Consider the following 19,690-nt stretch of genomic DNA (forward strand, 5'->3'; position numbering starts at 1 on the left):
TCAATCATATTCTGATTGTACCCATTATTAACCGCAATCACTTTAATGACATTCAATTCTTTTTGTTGATCGGCAGGTGATAAAGTAGTAGTTACCATACAGTGAATGGGAGAATGAAAAAACGCCAGTTTATGAGCTTTTGGATGAGTTGAGTCAGCAGGGATGACATTATCTGAACACGTTTCCTTATGGAAAATGTTGAAATTGAAGGAGCTATTCTGTATAGAAATTGTTAAATTAAGAAAGTTAAGTTCACGTTTTTCATTCTGAAGTTCTTTTGTGAAGGAAATTTTTTCATGTAAACCATTGAAAGTATTGAAGAGAAGCTCTAACTCATGATAAGTATCGTCAAAAGCAATGATAATGTCGTCACATAATGTGCATAATAACGGATTTTGTGGCGTAATTCTGAACTTGAATTGAAGAACGTTATTTCCAGAGCGTTGATGAAAACATCTGCCAAAACACCAGCGAGGGGACTACCCATTGCTAAACCATCTGGTTGTATATACATTTTCCCATTGAATGTGAAGTAATTGGATTTCAAAAGGACTTTAAGCAAACTAATCAGTTCTGCAATCTGAATTTCACTTAGTTTTTTATGTTTTAGTAGATTCCTTTTTACAAGGGCTATGGTTACATCGACAGGGACATTTGTATTAAGATTGACTATGTCAAAGGAAACCAGTCTAGTGTCAGGTGTACATCTTACAGTTTGAATACTGTTGATCAATTCCTTGCTGTTTTTCACCGAAAAATTATTTTCAAATATGAAAGCATCTGTAATTTTAAAATTATTTATTTGGATCTATGCCGACAATTGTAAAAACGACGATGGTACATTAGTCCTTACTAATGTAAAATTGTAAGTACCAGTCATCGTTATCAAACTTCTGTAATGCAAGAGTTCTCTAATTTGTCTTAAAATTTATTCTTGGCTTATAAGTTTCATACTTTTCTAATGTAAGCTATGATGTTCATTGCCCTTAGGTTACCTTCTGAAGAAAACAAATTTATATTTGTCGAAACTCAGGTAAAGAATTTCTTTATCCATTGCAACTGGTCGGCTGTTTATAATTTTACTTCGCTCATTAGTTAGATATTCTGATTCCAGCATTTTAACTTTTATAAGTTCATTGACACTTTATGCTCCTTGATCAGTTAACGAATATATGGGATCCCTATTGTTGAAGTAGAGTATTTTAGCCTTATTACTTCTTACTTAAATTTGATTACATGTTTTGTTTTGCGATTCCAGTTTCCATACTAAGAATAACTCTCAACAACCAGTCCCTGATTGTTTAAGGAACACACATCCTTCGCAGTGTCGAGCGTTATGTCTTGTTCACGCATAAAACCCCATCCCCAAATACATGGGTAAGTTAAATTAGAAGCCAACAAGAAGGTGCTAATAAGTCGTTCCCCTTGTGCTACTATTTCTACCTGTACTTGGGCCTTTATGGATCAGATTGGATTCCTAATGCTCCAGATAACTACAGTTGGCTCCTGGTAATACTGGAAACTTCTGTTTGCTATTCAAATATTTATAAAATTCCATATTCATCACATTAAAAGTTGCGCCAGTGTCGAACAGGATGCTAATATCTTCATCTAACGTTTTAACTGTAATGATGGCTTGCACCACTTCAATAGGATTATTTTCTAATTTTCCTGGATTATCTAAGAGTTCTTCTCTAATATCCATAGCATCATTATACTTCAAAACACACACCTTTAAGATTTTATTGCCTCCCGTCTCTTCACCTGCTATACTGGAAAGGCTCAGGGCAGCTGTTTTTAATATGTAGCATCTATCTGGTGGTTACCCTTTTCATTGAGTAACACCACTCGAACCCCAAAATCCCGACCATTTCATTCATTGTCGCTGCTAGTAGACATATTCTAAGACACAGACAAATTGCCTGTTAGCTCTAATAACATTAGTGGGAGACACCCACTGAATATTCAGCCCATTACCCAAATGAACACGTCTGTCTTATGCTTGTCCTTGCTGTCCCGATTGCTGTTTGTACATCCGTTTTCTGTTAAAACTGTTTGAATTGTGTCCATTCTGATTCTGCTGATTTCTATTGGTATATTCAGCATTATTACTACGATTTTGTCCATTACCTGCGTAACTGTTATCAGAAATATTCTGTTTATAATTTTTATCTTCAGACTGAACACTATTATCCTTTTTGTTACACTTATTATTATGATTTCCATTAACATAGTGACCCTTTCCATTGTCTTTCGTTTTACTATTACCATTATTGCATTACAACTGTTATTTTATTGAGAGTTGTTACAATTAGTACAGTGAGATTGATTCCCCATGCTCTTATCGTCTTCCTAAATTACGGCCGGTGTGAATTGGCCATTATTTAAGCACAGACTTTACAGGTGGTTATCCATTAATCCGTTTTACTCAGTTAATGTGAATGTGAATATTTGACAGAAGGGTAGTAATTATTTGGAGAGCATACCAAAATTTCTTTAACATTGTCAACATTGTTCAAATTGTTTTAGCTCAATTATTGTACTTTATTGGAAATTTGTTGTAATCTGTTGTAGTTTTAGCTTTTATGAACTAATCCTGTTTGTATGTATACTGTACATTTATACACATTTGTAACTTGACGTTGTCTATTGCTGTAACAGCTGAACGACAATCCATTTATAATGGATCAAATTTATTTATTTATTTATTACCACATCAGAAACAATTCAGTCGACTGAGTTGCGGCCGCAGTACGACCAGTGAGCTCAGTGGATAAAACTACAGTCTAACATATGCGTTTTAAGTCTGGTAAAACTAATTTTATGTCTACGAGTAAGACATACGCTGAAATTCCATCGAGCTGTTTGATTTCGGTTAGTGATCGTATTTCAACCTTTATTTAGTGAGTCTTTGATTTCAACAACTAGTTTGTCGTCGTGTTTGTCATCTTTGCATGTTTCCAAAACAGGAGTGTTTTGATGTTATGTTGTGTGTGTGAGGATAGTGGATAGTATACAGTTTATCGAATGTTAAGTTGTATATCGAATGTTAAGTGATAGTGGTGGACATTGTTTGGTAAGTTTTCTAATTGTTGCTGTCATTTGTTAGTTCAGCTGGTTTTTATTGGAAATTGAACTCTATGGAAGTTCCAGTTGTTGCATTATCACAATTAGCTAGGTAGAACAGAAAAGGTTCCCGTCAAGATATGATATATCGTTCAGAATATCTATATGAGGGGAGAAGAAAGCAAAATGGTATACACAGTATACAAAATACATAACCTGATTGAACCGCCTTCCTCGGAAAGTGGTAATTTGGTTGTGAGTTGCGAGGCAAGGTCAACGAATGTAACTGCAAAATAAAAGTTGTGATGAGAGGTTGATCTTTAGTAAACTGAGGCCTACGAAGTATTCTGTAAATAATATAACTGTAAAGGATGTATCGAATTTGTACACCAAAACTTAAGAAAGAGTACAACACAGTGATAACGGTACATTGCATATTTTCTTTTCAGTCATTTTGTTAGTAACAATATTTTTGCAATTGTAAATTGGGTTTGTTTGCTTCCACTTATTGTGAAAAAGCCCCTAATTACATATTTGTGTACAGAATTATTTTTGTTGTATTACTTGTAGGTTCTCATGGTTGTCTCTCTACTCACATTCGTTCAGAGTTTACTACTGCATTTTTATTTTTGAATATGATTTAGTGTTTGCTCTATGTCAGTTTCTGTGATTAGTATGATAAAACGAACAGTGACTCTGGAATATTGCTAAAATTGTTGTACACATATCTGCATTTTAACATAAAACATCACATATTATGTCGGTAATGTAGTGCTGTGTTTGATGTCATTGTGGTGATAAGTCGGTTATGCCTTACATGTAGTTCTCAAGCTCTTAATGTAAATGAGTCTTCATTGAGCGTACAAAATATGTATTTCATTCTAATGTAAGTTTTTAACTGCAACATGCCAATGCATACTGCAGCAGTTTAAATTATTGTATTTATTGTAAACATGTACCTTTCTGTGCATCTTATTGCTGAACAGCAGCTACATTGTTGAGCCCAGTACAGTCTAATTATAAATTGAGTAATGTGTAGCACATCCACTGTTTATTAGTCAAATTTATTAGACCAAACTTCCGATGCTGCATTTCTGGATGGACAGACAGATAAGTGCATGAGTGAACATAGTAGTGTATTAACGACCCTTAATGGCCAGAGGTATCTGAAGATTCAGCTTGATAGTGGAATGTAGGGTCAGCTGATCCAACCAATACTGGCTATCAGCTGCACCCTATGACGTAATGAGGACATGTTATGTAATGTTGTACATGCAGGTAGAAAGAGACTAGAACTCTGGTAATAATATTTCTTTTGCAGCTGTTTTAATTTCTTTGAATGTACTTTGTGATGACTGACTGATTTGCTGTGTTACCTTAGGTATAGGGTAATTGGAAGGTGACAGTTTGGTTTTAAGTTTGGGAAGCCAACAATTGTGAAAATGAAATCTTAGATTTGGTGATGGACGGATCCGTAATGCAGTCGAAGATCTAGCTGAAGTTAAAAGGTTTTTTCAAGAGTATGCGACACTGCATCTCAAATTCTCCAGTTAATCTGGGGTGGAGTACAAATAGTGGCAGGAATCTAGGTAACCACTCACCATATTGTTGAGTGGTTGCCATGTACATAAAGAAGATAAAAAGCACTTCTGATTTGCCAAGTGTCCTTCAGATTTAAGTCACAAAAAACATATTGCCCTAGTACTACGGGGGTGGTTTGATAAGTCTTGTAAAAAAAAGAAATATTTGTTTTGTAAACAGCTTGCCTTACTTTGTAATAGGCCTATAGTGTTCTTTGAGGAGCATACACTCTGCCCAGCAATCCTCCTGCTTTTTCTTCCCATCTGCAGAATAGGTTCTGTCAAACTTTTAAAATACTAGACTGCAACTATCTCTTTCTCAATTGATGAACATTTTTTTCCAGCGAGTCAAAGTTTCAAGTTGTTGTACCTTAAGTCCCATAATGTGTAGAGCCATTTGAACCATTTTGTTGTTGTACCTATCTATCTCCCTTTTTAAATTTCCTAACATACCTGCCCAAGTAAGTGATCTGACATTCAATGCTCTGATCCTCAGGACTCCAGTTTTGTCTCTTTTGTTAATGGTGTCCTGCATAGTCCGGAGATCTGAATGGGAGACTATTTTACCCAAGAGGACGCCATCATCATTTAATCATACAGTAGAGCTGCATGCCTTCAGGAAAAATTAGTACTGTAGGTTCCTCTTGCTTTGAGCCGTTCGGAGTACCAGCACGGCAAGGCTGTTTTGGTTGATGTTACGAAGCCATATCAGTCAATCATTGGGACTGTTGACCCTGCAACTACTGAAAAGGCTACTGCCCCTCTTAAGGAACCACATATATGTCTGGCATCTGAACAGACACCCCTCCATTGTGGTTGCACCCACAGTACAGCTATCTGTACCACTGAGGCACACTAGCCTCCCCACCAATAGCATGGCTCATCATTCATTGAGAGAGGGTGGGGGGGGGGGGGGGGGGAGTTTCAAGTTAGGGAACGGAAAGAAGTCACTTGGAGGTTGGTGAATAGAGTGGTTGAGGAATTGGTTCAAAGCCCATTCCCTGCTTTTTTGCCATGTCATTGCTAATGTGTGGGATGATGCATTATCCTGATGAAAAAGCAGTTTTTTTGCATGCCAACCTTCTTCTTTTCATACAACAGAAAATCCAGGATGGAATGTAACAATACCAGAGAAGGAAAGTTGCTACTCACCATATAGCAGAGATGCTGAGTTGCGATAGGCACAAGAAAAAGATTCACACAATCATAGCTTTCGGCCATTAAGGCCTTTGTCAGCAGTAAACACACATGCACACACACACACTCACGCAAACGCAACTTGCACACACATCTGCAGTCTCAGAGAGCTGAAACTACACTCTGAGCAGCAGCACCAGTGCATGATGGGAGTGTCGACTGGGTGGGGATAAGGAGGAGGCTGGGGCATGGATGGGGAGGGATAGTATGGTTGGAGTGGTGGACTTTATAAGTGTTGCAGTTTAGACGGAGGGCAGGAGAGAAGGTGCAGAGGTGGGAGGGGGTAAGTAGTCAAAAGGAGAGAAATAAAAATAAAAAGAAATTAAAAGACTGGAAGGAGTGCAATGACAGCTGTGTAGTGCTGGAATGGGAACAAGGAGGGGGCTGGATGGGTGAGGACAGTGACTAACGAAGGTTGAGGTCAGGAGGGTTACGGGAACGTAGAATGTATTGCAGGGAAATTTCCCACCTGGGCAATTCAGAAAAGGTGGTGTTGGTGGGAAGGCTCCATATGGCACAGGCTGTGTAGCAGTCATTAGGTGAAGGGTATCGTGTTTGGCAGCGTGTTCAGCAACAGGGAGGTCCACTTGTTTTTTGGCCACAGTCTGTCTGTGGTCATTAATGCGGACAGACAGCTTGTTGGTTGTCCTACATTGAATGCAGCACAGTGGTTGCATCTTAGCTTGTAAGTCACATGACTGGTTTCACAGGTAGTCCTGGGTCATTCCATGTCAAGTCACCCAGGCCTTGACACCAACCATGTCAGATTTTGATGAAACTTGGTACAATTACTTTTTTTATCATCCTGAAAGCACTTGTAAAATTTTTTTGCTCTATCTCGTATAGTTTTTTTTTTAAATAAATTTTTAAAGTTTTTAGATTTGGCGTTGTTTCAACAGTCGGAAATCGTAACTTTAACGTGTCCTCACAACTAAAAAAATTTGTGTATTAAAGAATACTCAAGATATCAGTATGAAATTTTGGAATAAGTTTGTGTATTATGTCTAAATGTTAAAAAAAAATTACCATAAAGATATATTAAAATCTTCCAAATGAAAAAAATTTACAAGTTTTTTATTTATTTTTTTAGCTAACGGATGTTTAGTTTTACAAAAACTGCAATATCTAGAGTCTCAGACCTGATAGAAAGCTCAAATTTGTTTTAAAACACTCTTAATTGTATAGGCTATTAGACAAAAGAAAAATTATGTTGGCTTTTTAACCTGTTTAATAGTTATCTAATTTTTAAAATAATATTAATTATATTTTAAAAATAAAAAGTACCAAGTCACTTAGACACTGAAAATAAGTTTCTGTCTTCTTGGAATAACAATGTACGCTTGGATTTTGTTTTGTTACTCCTGTGTTTTGAAGTAAAAAATTTTTACAATGTTAAATAGTGCTCGGATAGTATTTTATTAAGTTTATTCGAACTTTCAGTAAGTACTGTCACTTAGTTTACAGAGATTCTTTTCCAATATCCTATAAAAGTAACCAGAACAGTAATCAAAATGTGAAATCAATATGTCAGATATTCAAACCTGTAGCGTAGGGTTATTTAAAAAATCTAACTATTTCCAAACAACCTACACACCTTCAAAAAAGTTACATCCGGTATCTGAATTGAGTGAGGAAGAAAAAGATTTGATCCACTTACTATCTGGAATTAATCTGTGTGAATTTAAGAATATATGTTCATACCACAGCTACTACTTTTTAAATGTTTTTGAAAAGTATCAAACAATATGTGTAGACCCACTAAAAAAACACAAAAAGCCCATCAAAAAATCGTTGAGAAGTGTAGGCTTGGATCTTTCTAAACAATTACTGACAAAAAATATTAGCATAAAACCTGGGCAAAAGCTTTGCTCAACATGCCGTAACTTTTGTGAGGAAAAATTAAGAGTTGAAGTCAATGAAAGTGAAACAGATGATGAAGTCATGGTTGAATTAGAATCATTGGAATCCAGAAATGAATCCTTCGTACAAACAAACATTGCTCTTGATAATTTAGGTTTAACAGCGATAAAGCTTCATGGTTTGTCAGCACAAAGTAAAGGGTCTTATTTTAAAAGGAAGGTTAGCAGTATTGAAAAGACTGCAAAAAAGGCGGTTTCAAAAGCATTAAAATATGATGCACCAAGTTCTGATGATGACGAAGAGGATATAAGTGTGGTTGAGAAGGCAAAGGATTTTGATGTAATGATTTCTTTTATGAAAGAGAAGATTTCATCTGTTGGGAGGTCTAGAAAAATCCAGATTCTGACCTTGGCTCCAGATTCATGGAGTCAAAATAAAGTGATGAAAGAATTTAATGTAAGTGAGTACATGGTGCGACAAGCTAGAAAGCTAAAATCTGAAAAGGGTATTCTGGAAACTCCTGGTCCAAAATAAGATAAAACTCTTTCTGAAAATACAGTAAGACTTGTAACAGATTTTTATGAAAAGGATGAAAGTTCCAGGGTGCTACCTGGAACAAAAGACAAAGTAAGTGTTCAAAAAAATGTGTACATGCAAAAAAGACTCATTTTGTGTAACTTGAGAGAACTCTATTATTCTTTCAAATGGGAGAATCCCGAGGTGGAAGTAGGATTTTCAAAATTTTGTTTCTTGAGACCTAAATGGTGTATCCTTGCTGGTGCTGCAGACACACACACTGTATGTGTATGCAGTATCCACCAGAATGTTTAACAATTACTGGATGCTGTGAAAATTGAAGAATCTTATAAAGACCTAATTAAGATGCTTGTGTGCAACACGGAAAACCAAAACTGCATTCTACATCATTGCGACAGCTGTCCTGCAAATACTGCACTAACTGAGTACTTAACTGAAAAACTAAGTGAAGACTATGATTTAGAAGAAGAAATTGTAATCAGTCAGTGGGTTAACACAGACAGGGCAGAAATGATCAAACAGTCTATCAGTGTTGAAGACTACATTTCTTTATTGGTTAGGTCATTGGAAAAGCTCACCCCGCACTCGTTTATAGCAAAATCCCAATCAGCAGCCTTTAAAAGATTGAAATAAGACCCACCACCCAAAACAGCAATTATTGTGATGGATTTCAGTGAAAATTATTCCTTTGTTATACAAAATGAGATCCAAAGTTACCACTGGAATAGAGGTGGTTGTACTCTACATCCAGTTGGACTTTTTCTAATAAATGAGGAAAACAATGTTTTTGTTTCCAACCACTGTTTTATTAGTGATGACCAAGAACATGACACTGGTTTTGTTAACTTTGTACAAAAAGAAATTACAAAGTGGCTGTCATTACGTCATACTAACATTGACTCAGTTCACCACTTTACAGATGGTTGTGCTGGGCAGTACAAAAATAGAAACAGTTTTAAAAATTTCACTGAACGCTTGAGAAACTTTAATTTGAAGGCCCAACACTCATGGGAAGTCAATTTGTGATAGCCTAGGAGGAACTATTAAAAGAATTTTAAGGAAAGCCAGTCTACAGATTTCAGATGAAGAACAAATAATGACAGCAATCGATGTGTACAAGTTTTGTGAAAAAAATATTGAAAACATTCATTTTAACTTTATTGACAAAAAATAAGCTGATTTGCTACAGTTAAAACTAGAAAAACGTTTTTCAGCAACCCGAACCATTCCTGGAACAAGAAGTTTTCATAACTTCAAACCACTTCCAACAAACAACCTGGAAATTAGAAGGACTACAGATAGTGTAAAACCCTCCTTAGTCTTTTCTTTCCATTCTTCTTCTGATTGGTTTCATGTTGAACCATCCATAAATAGCTATGTGGCTGCAAATTATGATGGTAACTGGTACTTTGGACTGGTAAAAACAATATTCAATGATGAAGAAGATACAGAAATTCTATTTCTACATCCTTCAGGACCAGCTGCATCATTTTATTGGCCTGAAAGAGAAGATTCTTGCATAGTGCCTTTGGAGCACAGTCTGTGTAGTAGACGCACCTCAATCAAGCGACACTGGAAGAATGTATTACTTCAAAAAAGACTGTATCAGAAGAACTGAAAGCTCTTGGATGAAGTGGAAAAACAGTTTGAATCAGCATTAATGTTTATTAAAAAGACAAAATTACTCAAAAAAATTCAATGTTTCAAGCAATCAGTTGGGTTATACATAAGTGTCGTAAGTACACTATCTTTGTACATAATTCTAATGTAATCTACTATAATTAATAAACATGTTAAAAAGCCATCATTATTTTTGTTTTATCAAGTAGCCTATATGTTTAAGAGTAAATTAAAACAAATTTGAACATTCTATCAGGTCTGAGACTCTAGATATTGCAATTCTTATAAAACAAAACATCTGTTAAAAAAAAGAAAAAAATACATATATATTTTTTATAGAAAATATTAATATATTTTAATAGTATAATTTTTATCTTCAAATATGTATAATAAATAAACTTGCTGCAAAAATTCATGACGTTATCTAAAAGAGTTTTTAAGATAAGCAATTTTAAAGTTTTGAATACAAATTAAATTTACCATTTCCGAAGGTTCGGAAAACGCAAAACATAAAAACTTTAAAAATTTATAAAAAAAACTATAAGAGATACAGCAAAAAAATTTGCAGGTGTTGTCAGGATGGTATTAGAACCATTTGAGCCAAATTTCATGAAAATCTAAGGGGGGTGGGTGTAAAATTTATTTTTTATTGGGTGATTTGATATGGAATGACCCTCCTGCCTTTGATGGGATAGGTGATGTTAGTGACCGGACTGGAGTAGGTGGTGGTAGGAGGATGTATGGGACAGGTCTTGCATGTAGGTCTATTACAGGGGAATGAGGCAGGAGGTAAGGGATTGGGAGCAGGGCTTGTGTAATGATGGACGAGTATATTGTGTATGTTCGGTGGACGGTGGAATACCATGGTAGGAGGGGTGGGAAGTACAGTGGGTAGGACATTTCTCATTTCAGGGCACAAAGCGAGGTAATCGAAACCCTGGCGGAGAATGTAATTTAGTTGCTCCAGTCCTGGATGGTACTGAGTTACGAGGGGAATGCTCCTCTGTGGCCGGACTGTGGGACTTGGGAGGTGGTGGGAGACTGGAAAGACAAGGCACGGGAGATTTGTTTTTGTACAAGGATGGAAGGATAATTACTGTCAGTGAAGGCTTCAGTGAGACCCTCGGTATATTTAGAGGAGGACTGCTCGTCACTGCAGATGCAACGACCACCGGTGGTTAGGCTGTACGGCTAAAAATCCAGGATCCTAAACCCCTCAACTGGTTCAGATTTATTGATGACATCTTTGCTATCTGGATTGAAGTAGAGGACACCTTATTCACCTCCCTCCAGAACCTCAACAACCAACAAGCTGTCTGCTCGCATGAACGGCCACCGACAAACTGTAACCAAAAAACAAGTGGACCTCCCTGTTGCTGAACACGCTGCCAAACATGATACCCCTCATCTCAGTGACTGCTTCACAGCCTGTGCCATGTGGATCCTTCCCACCAACACCAGCTTTTCTGAATTGTGCAGGTGGGAACTTTCCCTGCAATACATCCTACATTCCCGAACCTCCTGTCCTCAACCTTCGTTAGTCACTGTCCTCACCCATCCAGCCCCCTCCCCGTTCCCATTCCAGCACTACACTGCTGTCATTTCACTGCCACACCCAGTCTTTTAATTTATTTTTGTTTCTCTCCTTTCTGCTACTTACCCCCTCCGCACCTTCTCTCCTGCCCTCCATCTAAACTTCAACACTGCACTGTCCGCCACTCCCACCATACTATCCCTCCCCTTCCCCGCCCCAGCCTCCTCCTTACCCCCACCGAGTCGCTACTCCCATCATGCACTGGTGCTGCTCGCAGTGTAGTTTCAGCTCTCTGAGACTGCAGACGTGTGTGCAAGTTGCGTTTGCGTGAGTGTGTGTGTATGTGTGTCTACTGCTGACAAAGGCCTTAATGGCAGAAAGCTATGATTGTGTGAATCTTTTTCTTGTGCCTATCACGACTCAGCATCTCCAACCTTGTTCTTTTTCAGCTAACGCAAGTTTCAACCAACCAACAATGAAGTATGATAGGGCTCAGTTATAGTTTTGCCTTTTTCCAAATAATCTATGAGATTTATCCCTGGGGAATCCCAAAGAACAGAGGCCATCACCTTACCTGGTAACAAAATGGTCGTTGTGTTCTTTGGTGCGCTTTCACCAGCTTTTGTCTCCATTGTTTTGACTGAGGTGTGTAATAATGAACCCAAGTTTCATCAACAGTCTTGCAAACTGTGATTAAACATTGCCAGAGATTGTGTTGAAATGTTGTGCTGGATGCACATTTGGTTGACTGAGCAATCGCAGCACCCACCTTGCACATAGGTTCTTCATAGCCATTTCTCTGTGCAGGATATTATGCATCACTCAGTTGAGATGCCTACAATCTTAGCAATCTCACCAATGTTTATTTGTCAGTCTTGCATTATCATATCATGGATTTTGTCAACGATTTCCCTTTTGGTGACATCGGTTGGATGGCTGGAGTGCTCTTCATCTTCAGTGCTTGTCCAATCACATTTAAATTCATTAATCCAAAAGTAGATAAGTAAATTGTCTTCAGTGATAGTGCAGAGACCACATGTGAACTACATCCAGTTACCTTTAGATTTGTGTGGCAGCCCAACCCTTCAAATGAAAATGTTTAATAACAGCACAAAACTCTGTTTTCTCCATTTTCAATGTTTTCTCCATTTTCAATGTTTTCTCCATTTTCAATCGCCGTCAACACACTAACCAGTTCAGATAGTTGTCAACAGTGAACTGTATGATGCATATTGATGAAATTCTTTATACAATCCTTGGAATAATCAAGCTTAACAATCGTGATAGCACAACAAAAATATTCCAGACTTATCTGATCACCCTCGTGCTGGTCGCTGGGCGACAACGTAGATGTCTTCTTCTTATTCCTCTCTTTATTTCTTTATTTCTTTCTCCTCCCATTCCCCCTCTTGAACGAGAACATTGCCCCTGAAACATTATGTACATTAATGCAGTGACTTGGCATGGCATATGTGAATATGACTGAATTGGACCTAATCTTTAGAAGTGAAAGGGCTTACTATTGTTGGAATACTAATGATTGACATAACAGAATTGGGTCAATACTAAAATTACAGGGAAGCCCCAAATATCCTCCTCAGATGGGGTGAGGCTTGCAGCCATTTTGCTTGATAAAAACTATTGCATCAATAGAGCAGCACGCATGTACCAAGATGGATTGAGAAATGTGTGGTATATATTTTATGCAGTGGCCAGCATCAATGGAAAGCTTCATTTTGTTTCCTGTAGAGAATAAAAGGATTCTTAAAGTGGAACAATGGAAACTCTAGGTAGGAAAATCAGCAACATAGGAAAAGATAGATTGCTACTTACCGTAAATAAGACATGTTGCATTGCAGACAGGCACAATTAAGACACTTAGATGCACTGATTGCTACTGTCCTGCAGCAGCACTGCTCATTCACTGCTGGATTACTGGTTAAACATATCAGCTCGGGCATTCCGGCCCAAGCTGCTGGAGTTGGCAGTCGTGTGCATGAGATGTGCTTGCTTGTGCAGATGTATGTTGTGTGTTTCTCTCGTGCTGATGAAGGCTGTGGCCAAAAGCTTTATGCAAGTGTCTCTTAACTGTTCCTGTCTGCAACTTAAACATGTCTGCTTTATGTTAATTAGCAGTCTATATTTTCCTCCAATATTGATTTTTAACATGGATTTTTTTATTATGTGCCCATTTGATAGATCAGTCCCAAATGAAAAACCAGTGCTACAGCAATGAGTTGCATGCCCAGGGTTGCCACAAGTTCTGGAAATATGGTAATTTTAAATGTGTCAGGGAAATATGAGGGAAATTTGAAAAAAAAAACACTGGAAAAAAATCCCATTTTTGTCTCGCCAGATGAAAGTTTGTTTACTGAGATGTCATGCATTGTTGCTGGCTGTGCGCAGCTGAATACGTGCCCTGCTTCCCTACTCCCTCATTCATACTGCTTCTCCCCTTCCTACCACTCCACTTAGCTTGCAGTAGTGCTGTCACCACTTCTTACCACTAGCCTAGCAGCTGCCGACAAGAGCAGAGAGGTGTGAGGAGTGGTTTGTTTGGATCTGATTCTCAGAGATTGTTGACGCAGTGGCTGGAGACGGCAGTCGTGTGCATGAGTTGTGCCTGAGTGGTTGTATGAATGTGTGTGTGCTCTCGTTTTGTGACAAAGGCTATGGCCGAAAATTTAGTTGTGACATCGTGATTCTTTTCTACGTATCTGTCTGTGGCTCAGCTATCATCTTTATGGTGAGTTGCTACCTATCATCATTAGTATTGATTCTCAGAGTATTTACGCAAGTTATCTATTGCATAGATTGATCACCGCAGTCTCATTTCAACAACATGATGTCTGTGACATGTGAATAGCTGGCTCCATGAGCGGATTGCCGTGAGGGGTCAGAACCACAGGCCATTTCTATGGGCATCTCTAACTGATTGGGCCTGCCAATCTGAAGCCCATCGTTTTCCACAAACGTGCAGCCCCTGCCCGTCAGATCTAGTCTCACTTATCTGCCCCCAGGCCGGGTGTGTTTGTGTGTGGCATAATGTGGCGGATTTTCACAGTTTATCCATGGACCCAGGACTGCGATGCTTCTCAGCAGGCCAGAGGCCACAGGCGATGAATTTCAGGAATTGCAACTGTCTCATTGCAAGTGCGGCACTTTATAGACATTTAATTTCTTGTAGTACATTTTGGCACCTCAAAAGTAGTTTGTATGTTAGAAAGTATGGACAATAAGTACACAAAAATTATGGCAGTCCCTGGCAATTTGTACGCTATGTACACATATATTTCTCGAAAGAAAAATGCTGTAAAATAATAGACATAACACAGTGGGTAATAACCATGAACATAGTAGAACCAACATTTTATTGGCAGTCACCTATAGTGTTGGTTTAACACAATTCTTCCCTGCCTTATACATTTCTTTCAAGACACCTACTTTTTTCTTTTTTGCTCACACAGGGGACAAATACAGAAGTCCTTACACTTTTTTGTCAACTTATGTCTTTACTTACCCTGAGATCTCAAAATTTGTCAGGGTACAATGGTAAAACTTGTCAGGAGAGCCAGAAGCTTCATTCAGGCCCACTGTTCTCATTCCAAGAGCTTTAGCTACCAATATTGACATTTTCGTCAGCAGTGCGGTATCTCCATTGCTCAGATTATCATATAATAATGTGTACTTCACTCTAGTTTACCGAGTATTGGCATGTTAGCTGCACGCAAACAAATTTTCTCTTCTTCACCATTGTGAAGCTGTTCACACATAGTTGCGATTATGAATGAACTGTCTTGAATGTTAACTATGGGAATATATTTTGTCCTCCACAGTACCTTTTTATCTTTAATTTTTTGCAACAGTTAGTGTGGAATGCACACATTTGTTGCAATATAAATTTCATTTTATTGCCAGAAAAACCCTGATTTTATTGTATGCTCAACATTTGGAGCAAACATTGTTGCATACATTTCAGGACTGATTTATTTTAACCCACTGGAGGCTTGTAGTAGTTCTCATTTTTCTTGGTCAGAAAAATCAAAGCTAAATGCAAAAGTAGCTGTGAAATCTGCATCTACACAAGTCATCTTCTTGTGAGGGGGAAAACAGGGAAAAACTTAGCCATGATGATAAATGACAATTTTTTCTTTCAGTGAAACATTTTAGTTTGCACCAGAAACAAAGCCTAAAACAATAGCTAAAGTATATATTGTCCAAAATCAGTTTACTCATTTTTAACTATATGGACAACCTAATTATTTGTGATTTGTCTGCTTTCTTTCTAGATCTGAAATTAAAATGAACTGGCTTCAAAGAAGATTGATTCAACCTGTACAACAACTCTACCCAGCTTTGCAGCTGACAGTTGTCAGATATAGATACCATGCCGAAAAGGTAGCTCAGGGTCCTCTGAAAAGAAGATACGGATATAAAGAGAAAATCCTGCAGAAAGGAACATTACCTCATGTTGATGGCAGGAGGCTTCCAATGCCTGAATACAAACCAAAAAATGCCTGGAGCGAGAGACGAGCATTATTTGGTCAAAATGATTATATAGATATTCTTGGAAATGAGAAACTTCATCCAACAAGGATCTTGTACAATGTTCCGTCTTGGCTCCGTGGTGTTAGTGGGAATGAATATCGAATTTTGCTTCGAAAGAGGAAAATGCTGCAGCATGGTATTTTTCCAATTGCAAGACCAACGAAGTGGTATGAATTGGAGAAAAGAATACGATACTTGTATAGATTTATGAACAGAAAAACAAAAACGTATGCTTCAAATAGTTGATCTTGTGCTGTATTTACTGTATTTCAGATTATGTATTTGTGCGTAACAGTCTAGCATGACAGTATTCCGAGACATACTGCATTAAAAAATGTTAATACTTACAAGTTAATTATGATACTGTTGTAAACGTCATTATCCTCTGAATAACAATGCATACAGTAGCAGTATTTGTTGTGTATTGGGAGAATAATTCTTGTACATTACACCTAAATAAATAATGTGTGCTGTTGTTAGCTGCTGGGTTTTTCATATTGCTGTACAGACATTTTGTGTCATAGTTTACATTTGGTGATTGTACTTTTCCTTGAGTGCCACGCAGTGAGTATCAGAATTTTGCAGCTGTGAATGAAAAATTTATGAATTTTGGCATAGCCAAAGGGAATGAGTTGCAAGCTTGGTTAAATCTGTACTAGCTTTTTCACTGAAATGAAGAGGACTTTAACTAAAGAGTGTCCTGCTAAAATCATAAGTTATTTGAAATATGGCCTACATGGTTTACATCTTGCAGTGCCTTAACTATCTTCATTGCTTTCTTCTGCCACTTTTTTTAACAGTGCGAGTATTTTTGGACAACATATTCACTGTAATAAATGTGAATGGAAGAAAGTGCCGTGTGAAACCAGTTGTGTACCAGTTATAAGTTTTAATTTAATCAATAATGAAATTGCTTTATATAGCTTGACACAGAAATGTTCTTCCATTTTTAAAAAAACTTCATTGTCCAGAGCTGATAATAAATACTACTTTATGACAACTGGGTTCAGTCTGCAATTTTCATCAGTTATCATAAGACATTTAAAAAGTTTAAATGGTGATATAAAATCTATGGTGTTAGATAGCATAAAAATCCATCATAAGTCACTGTTGTCTAGTAGTAAAAAAATTACACTTTCAATAATAAAATGCGTCATTAACAGTTGAAATATGAGAGATTGTCACAGAAATGATACAGGATTTGGGCTGGACAGAATTACAAGAAAGACATTTTTTGTTGCAATGGAGTCTTCTCACGAAATCCCAATCACCAACTTTCTTCTCCGAATGTGAAAATATTTTGCTGACACCAACCTACAGAGGGAGAAACGATCACCACTATAAAATAGGGAAATCAGAGCTCTTTCCACCCGCTATACGAAATTGGAATAATAGGGAATTGTGAAGGTGGTTTGATAAAGCCTCTGCTAGGCACTTAAATGTGATTTACAGAGTATCCCTGTAGATGTGGACAGTGACTTAGGTGGATTTTATGCTATTGGACACCATAGGTTTTGTGCTATTGTGTAAGCTGTTTTAAATGTCTTAAGGTAGCTGATGACTGAAACTGGTTGTAATAAAGATGTATGTATTATCAGCTCTTAGTGGTGGATTAAGACTTTTTAAAAATATTTCCAAGCTGTGGGATACCACTTCAGTTGTAATAGATCATAATTGTACATGAAAATTTTTTCTTCTTCCTCTGCGGCAAATCCATTAATGGATGTTAGCGATCACATTTGCCCATTCTTCTCTATTTTCCACTATGGATCAAGTCCCCCACATTTCTTATTCCTGTCAACTGTGTGACATTGTGGAGCCATGACGTCATCGTCGTAACAATTCCTCTCTTGCCTTCAATATTCCCCTTGATTATCATTTGAGGAAAGTGATACTTTTCATTTCATATCACATGACCTAAGTAAGCTGTTTTCATATGTTTGATTGTGTTTAGCAGTTCTCAGTCTCTTTTTACTATTCTCAAGATCCCTTCATTTCTTTTCCTTGCTGTCCATGGAATTTTAAGGATTCTGTGATATAATCATGTCTCTCGAGTGCTTCCTACTTGTTCATAGTGTTTTCTACCTTCAGCATCCAACTTTCCACACTACACAAAAGTATTGACCACACATAGCTCTTTATAAATCTAATTCTGAGATTAAGATCAAAGTCAGTGCTTGTAAACACTTTGCTAAATTTCATGAATGCACTGTGGGCATTTTCTATTCTTCATCTGATTTCCATGTCGACAACAATTTTTGCATAACCACATCTCTAAGTATATGATTCTATTATCCCTTTTTATGGGCTAGTTTTTATGCATTAGTTCTACATTTCTGTGTTCATTAGAATCATGAGAGACTATCATAAATTTTGTCCTTTTGGTGTTTGTACTGAGGCCCATAGTCCTACTGAATTCTCCTACTGCAGTAATAAGGTCTTGTAGGTTGTGTTCATCTTATTAGCAATTAGGACTGTGCTATTCGCATGTCTTATGTTGTCAATCCATACCCCATTTACTTAAATAACCGTCCCACGGTCTTAAAGTGCCTCCTGAATATATGTTCTGAGTACAGATTAAAGAGGAGTGGTGAGAGCACGCGTCCTTGTCTAACTCGTCTACAGATTCTTTGTGCTTCTGCAGCTTTTGATTCCAATAAATATTTTCTATGCGGTGAATATCTTTCCCATCTATGTCAAGTCTTCTCAAAATTCGTACAAGTTTATGGTGTTTCACTCTGTCAAATGTTTTTTTTTTTTTTAAATCTATGAAGCACAGCATTATCTCCTTCCTCTGACTGTAGCACTTATCAACCAATACTTGAATTGTGACCATTGATTCCCTCATACCTAGACCATCGTCTCACTTCTGAACCAATACTTGAATTGTGGTCAATGCTTCCCTCATACTTAGACCCCGTCTAAATCCAAACTGTGAAGATCCCATCTCCCTTTCACACTTCACAGTGATTCTATATTAAATGATCTTTAGAAATTGTTGTAGGTTATGGCTAATTAGTTTGTAATTTCTGCATTTTGTTGCATCGGTCTTCTTGGTCGTAGATGACTACAGCCATTTGTCAGGAAATGTAACTGTATTATAAAAGTGATTAAACGATCTTCGGAGAACTAAGATACTGTTATCTGATAGTTTCAGCATTTGATCTGAACTGACTGCTTCCCTATCCTTCGCTGTTCCTATTGCTCTTCAAGTTTCGACAATTGGGATGGCAGGACCCGATAGACCCTCGTCAACTTTATTTTCTATTTCAGGTTTTTCATCTGCAAAAAAATTGTTAATCTAGTCCTCCCAGATAGCTTTCTTTTTCTGATTGTCCTGTGCTATTTCTCCTTGGTCATTTTCTATATTTGAGAAGGTTTTTTATGTTACATACCAGCCATTTCCTTTATCTTCTTGTGTTGCTGATCGTATCTCTTTTCTGCATGTCTGGGTTTCTTTTGTTTTTATGTTGTCTTCTTTTTTCAAATAATGCCAAAATTTTGTCTGTGATCCAAATTTTCTTTTATGTTTTCTGCTTGTAACCTATTTCACTCTCTGCAACATCTGTCGCAATTTTTTCTGTTTCCTCTCATACATTGTTTATGTCTGTTCCCTCTTCTAGTTGCAGCTTGACTGTACCTGTAATTCTTTCACTGATTTTTGTTGTTACCCTGTTTTTGATACCTTCATTTTTAAGTCAAGCATTTTCTGTTTTTCACTGTTGCGTATGTCTCTTGTCATTTGTAA

The 19,690-nt window shown here is 37.3% G+C and overlaps 1 protein-coding gene across 2 annotated transcripts; it reads left to right on the plus strand.

Annotated features, from left to right (window-relative positions):
* The first annotated feature begins 1,142 nt into the window (after positions 1 to 1,142).
* Positions 1,143 to 16,421, plus strand: LOC126419133 (39S ribosomal protein L51, mitochondrial). Of its 2 annotated transcripts, none has more exons than XM_050086252.1 (2): positions 1,143 to 1,192; positions 15,684 to 16,421. In XM_050086252.1, the coding sequence occupies exons 1-2, from the start codon at positions 1,173 to 1,175 to the stop codon at positions 16,186 to 16,188; spliced, it is 525 nt and encodes a 174-aa protein (XP_049942209.1). In that variant the 5' UTR covers positions 1,143 to 1,172; the 3' UTR covers positions 16,189 to 16,421. The 2 variants fall into 2 exon arrangements, with proteins under 2 accessions (XP_049942209.1, XP_049942201.1); XM_050086244.1 differs by lacking the exon at positions 1,143 to 1,192 and adding an exon at positions 1,247 to 1,377.
* Positions 16,422 to 19,690: the final 3,269 nt, after the last annotated feature.

The sequence above is a fragment of the Schistocerca serialis genome, chromosome 1 (genome assembly GCF_023864345.2).
Source record: "Schistocerca serialis cubense isolate TAMUIC-IGC-003099 chromosome 1, iqSchSeri2.2, whole genome shotgun sequence".
In the NCBI taxonomy this organism is placed as follows: Eukaryota; Metazoa; Arthropoda; class Insecta; order Orthoptera; family Acrididae; genus Schistocerca; species Schistocerca serialis.

What these genes read in the sequence shown, in the direction of transcription:
- LOC126419133 (XM_050086244.1), top strand. Translation starts at nt 1,337, where the DNA reads ATGTCTTGTTCACGCATAAAACCCCATCCCCAAATACATGG. An exon ending in CCCCATCCCCAAATACATGG is followed by an intron (nt 1,378 to 15,683) that starts GTAAGTTAAATT and finishes CTTTCTTTCTAG; the next exon opens with ATCTGAAATTAAAATGAACT.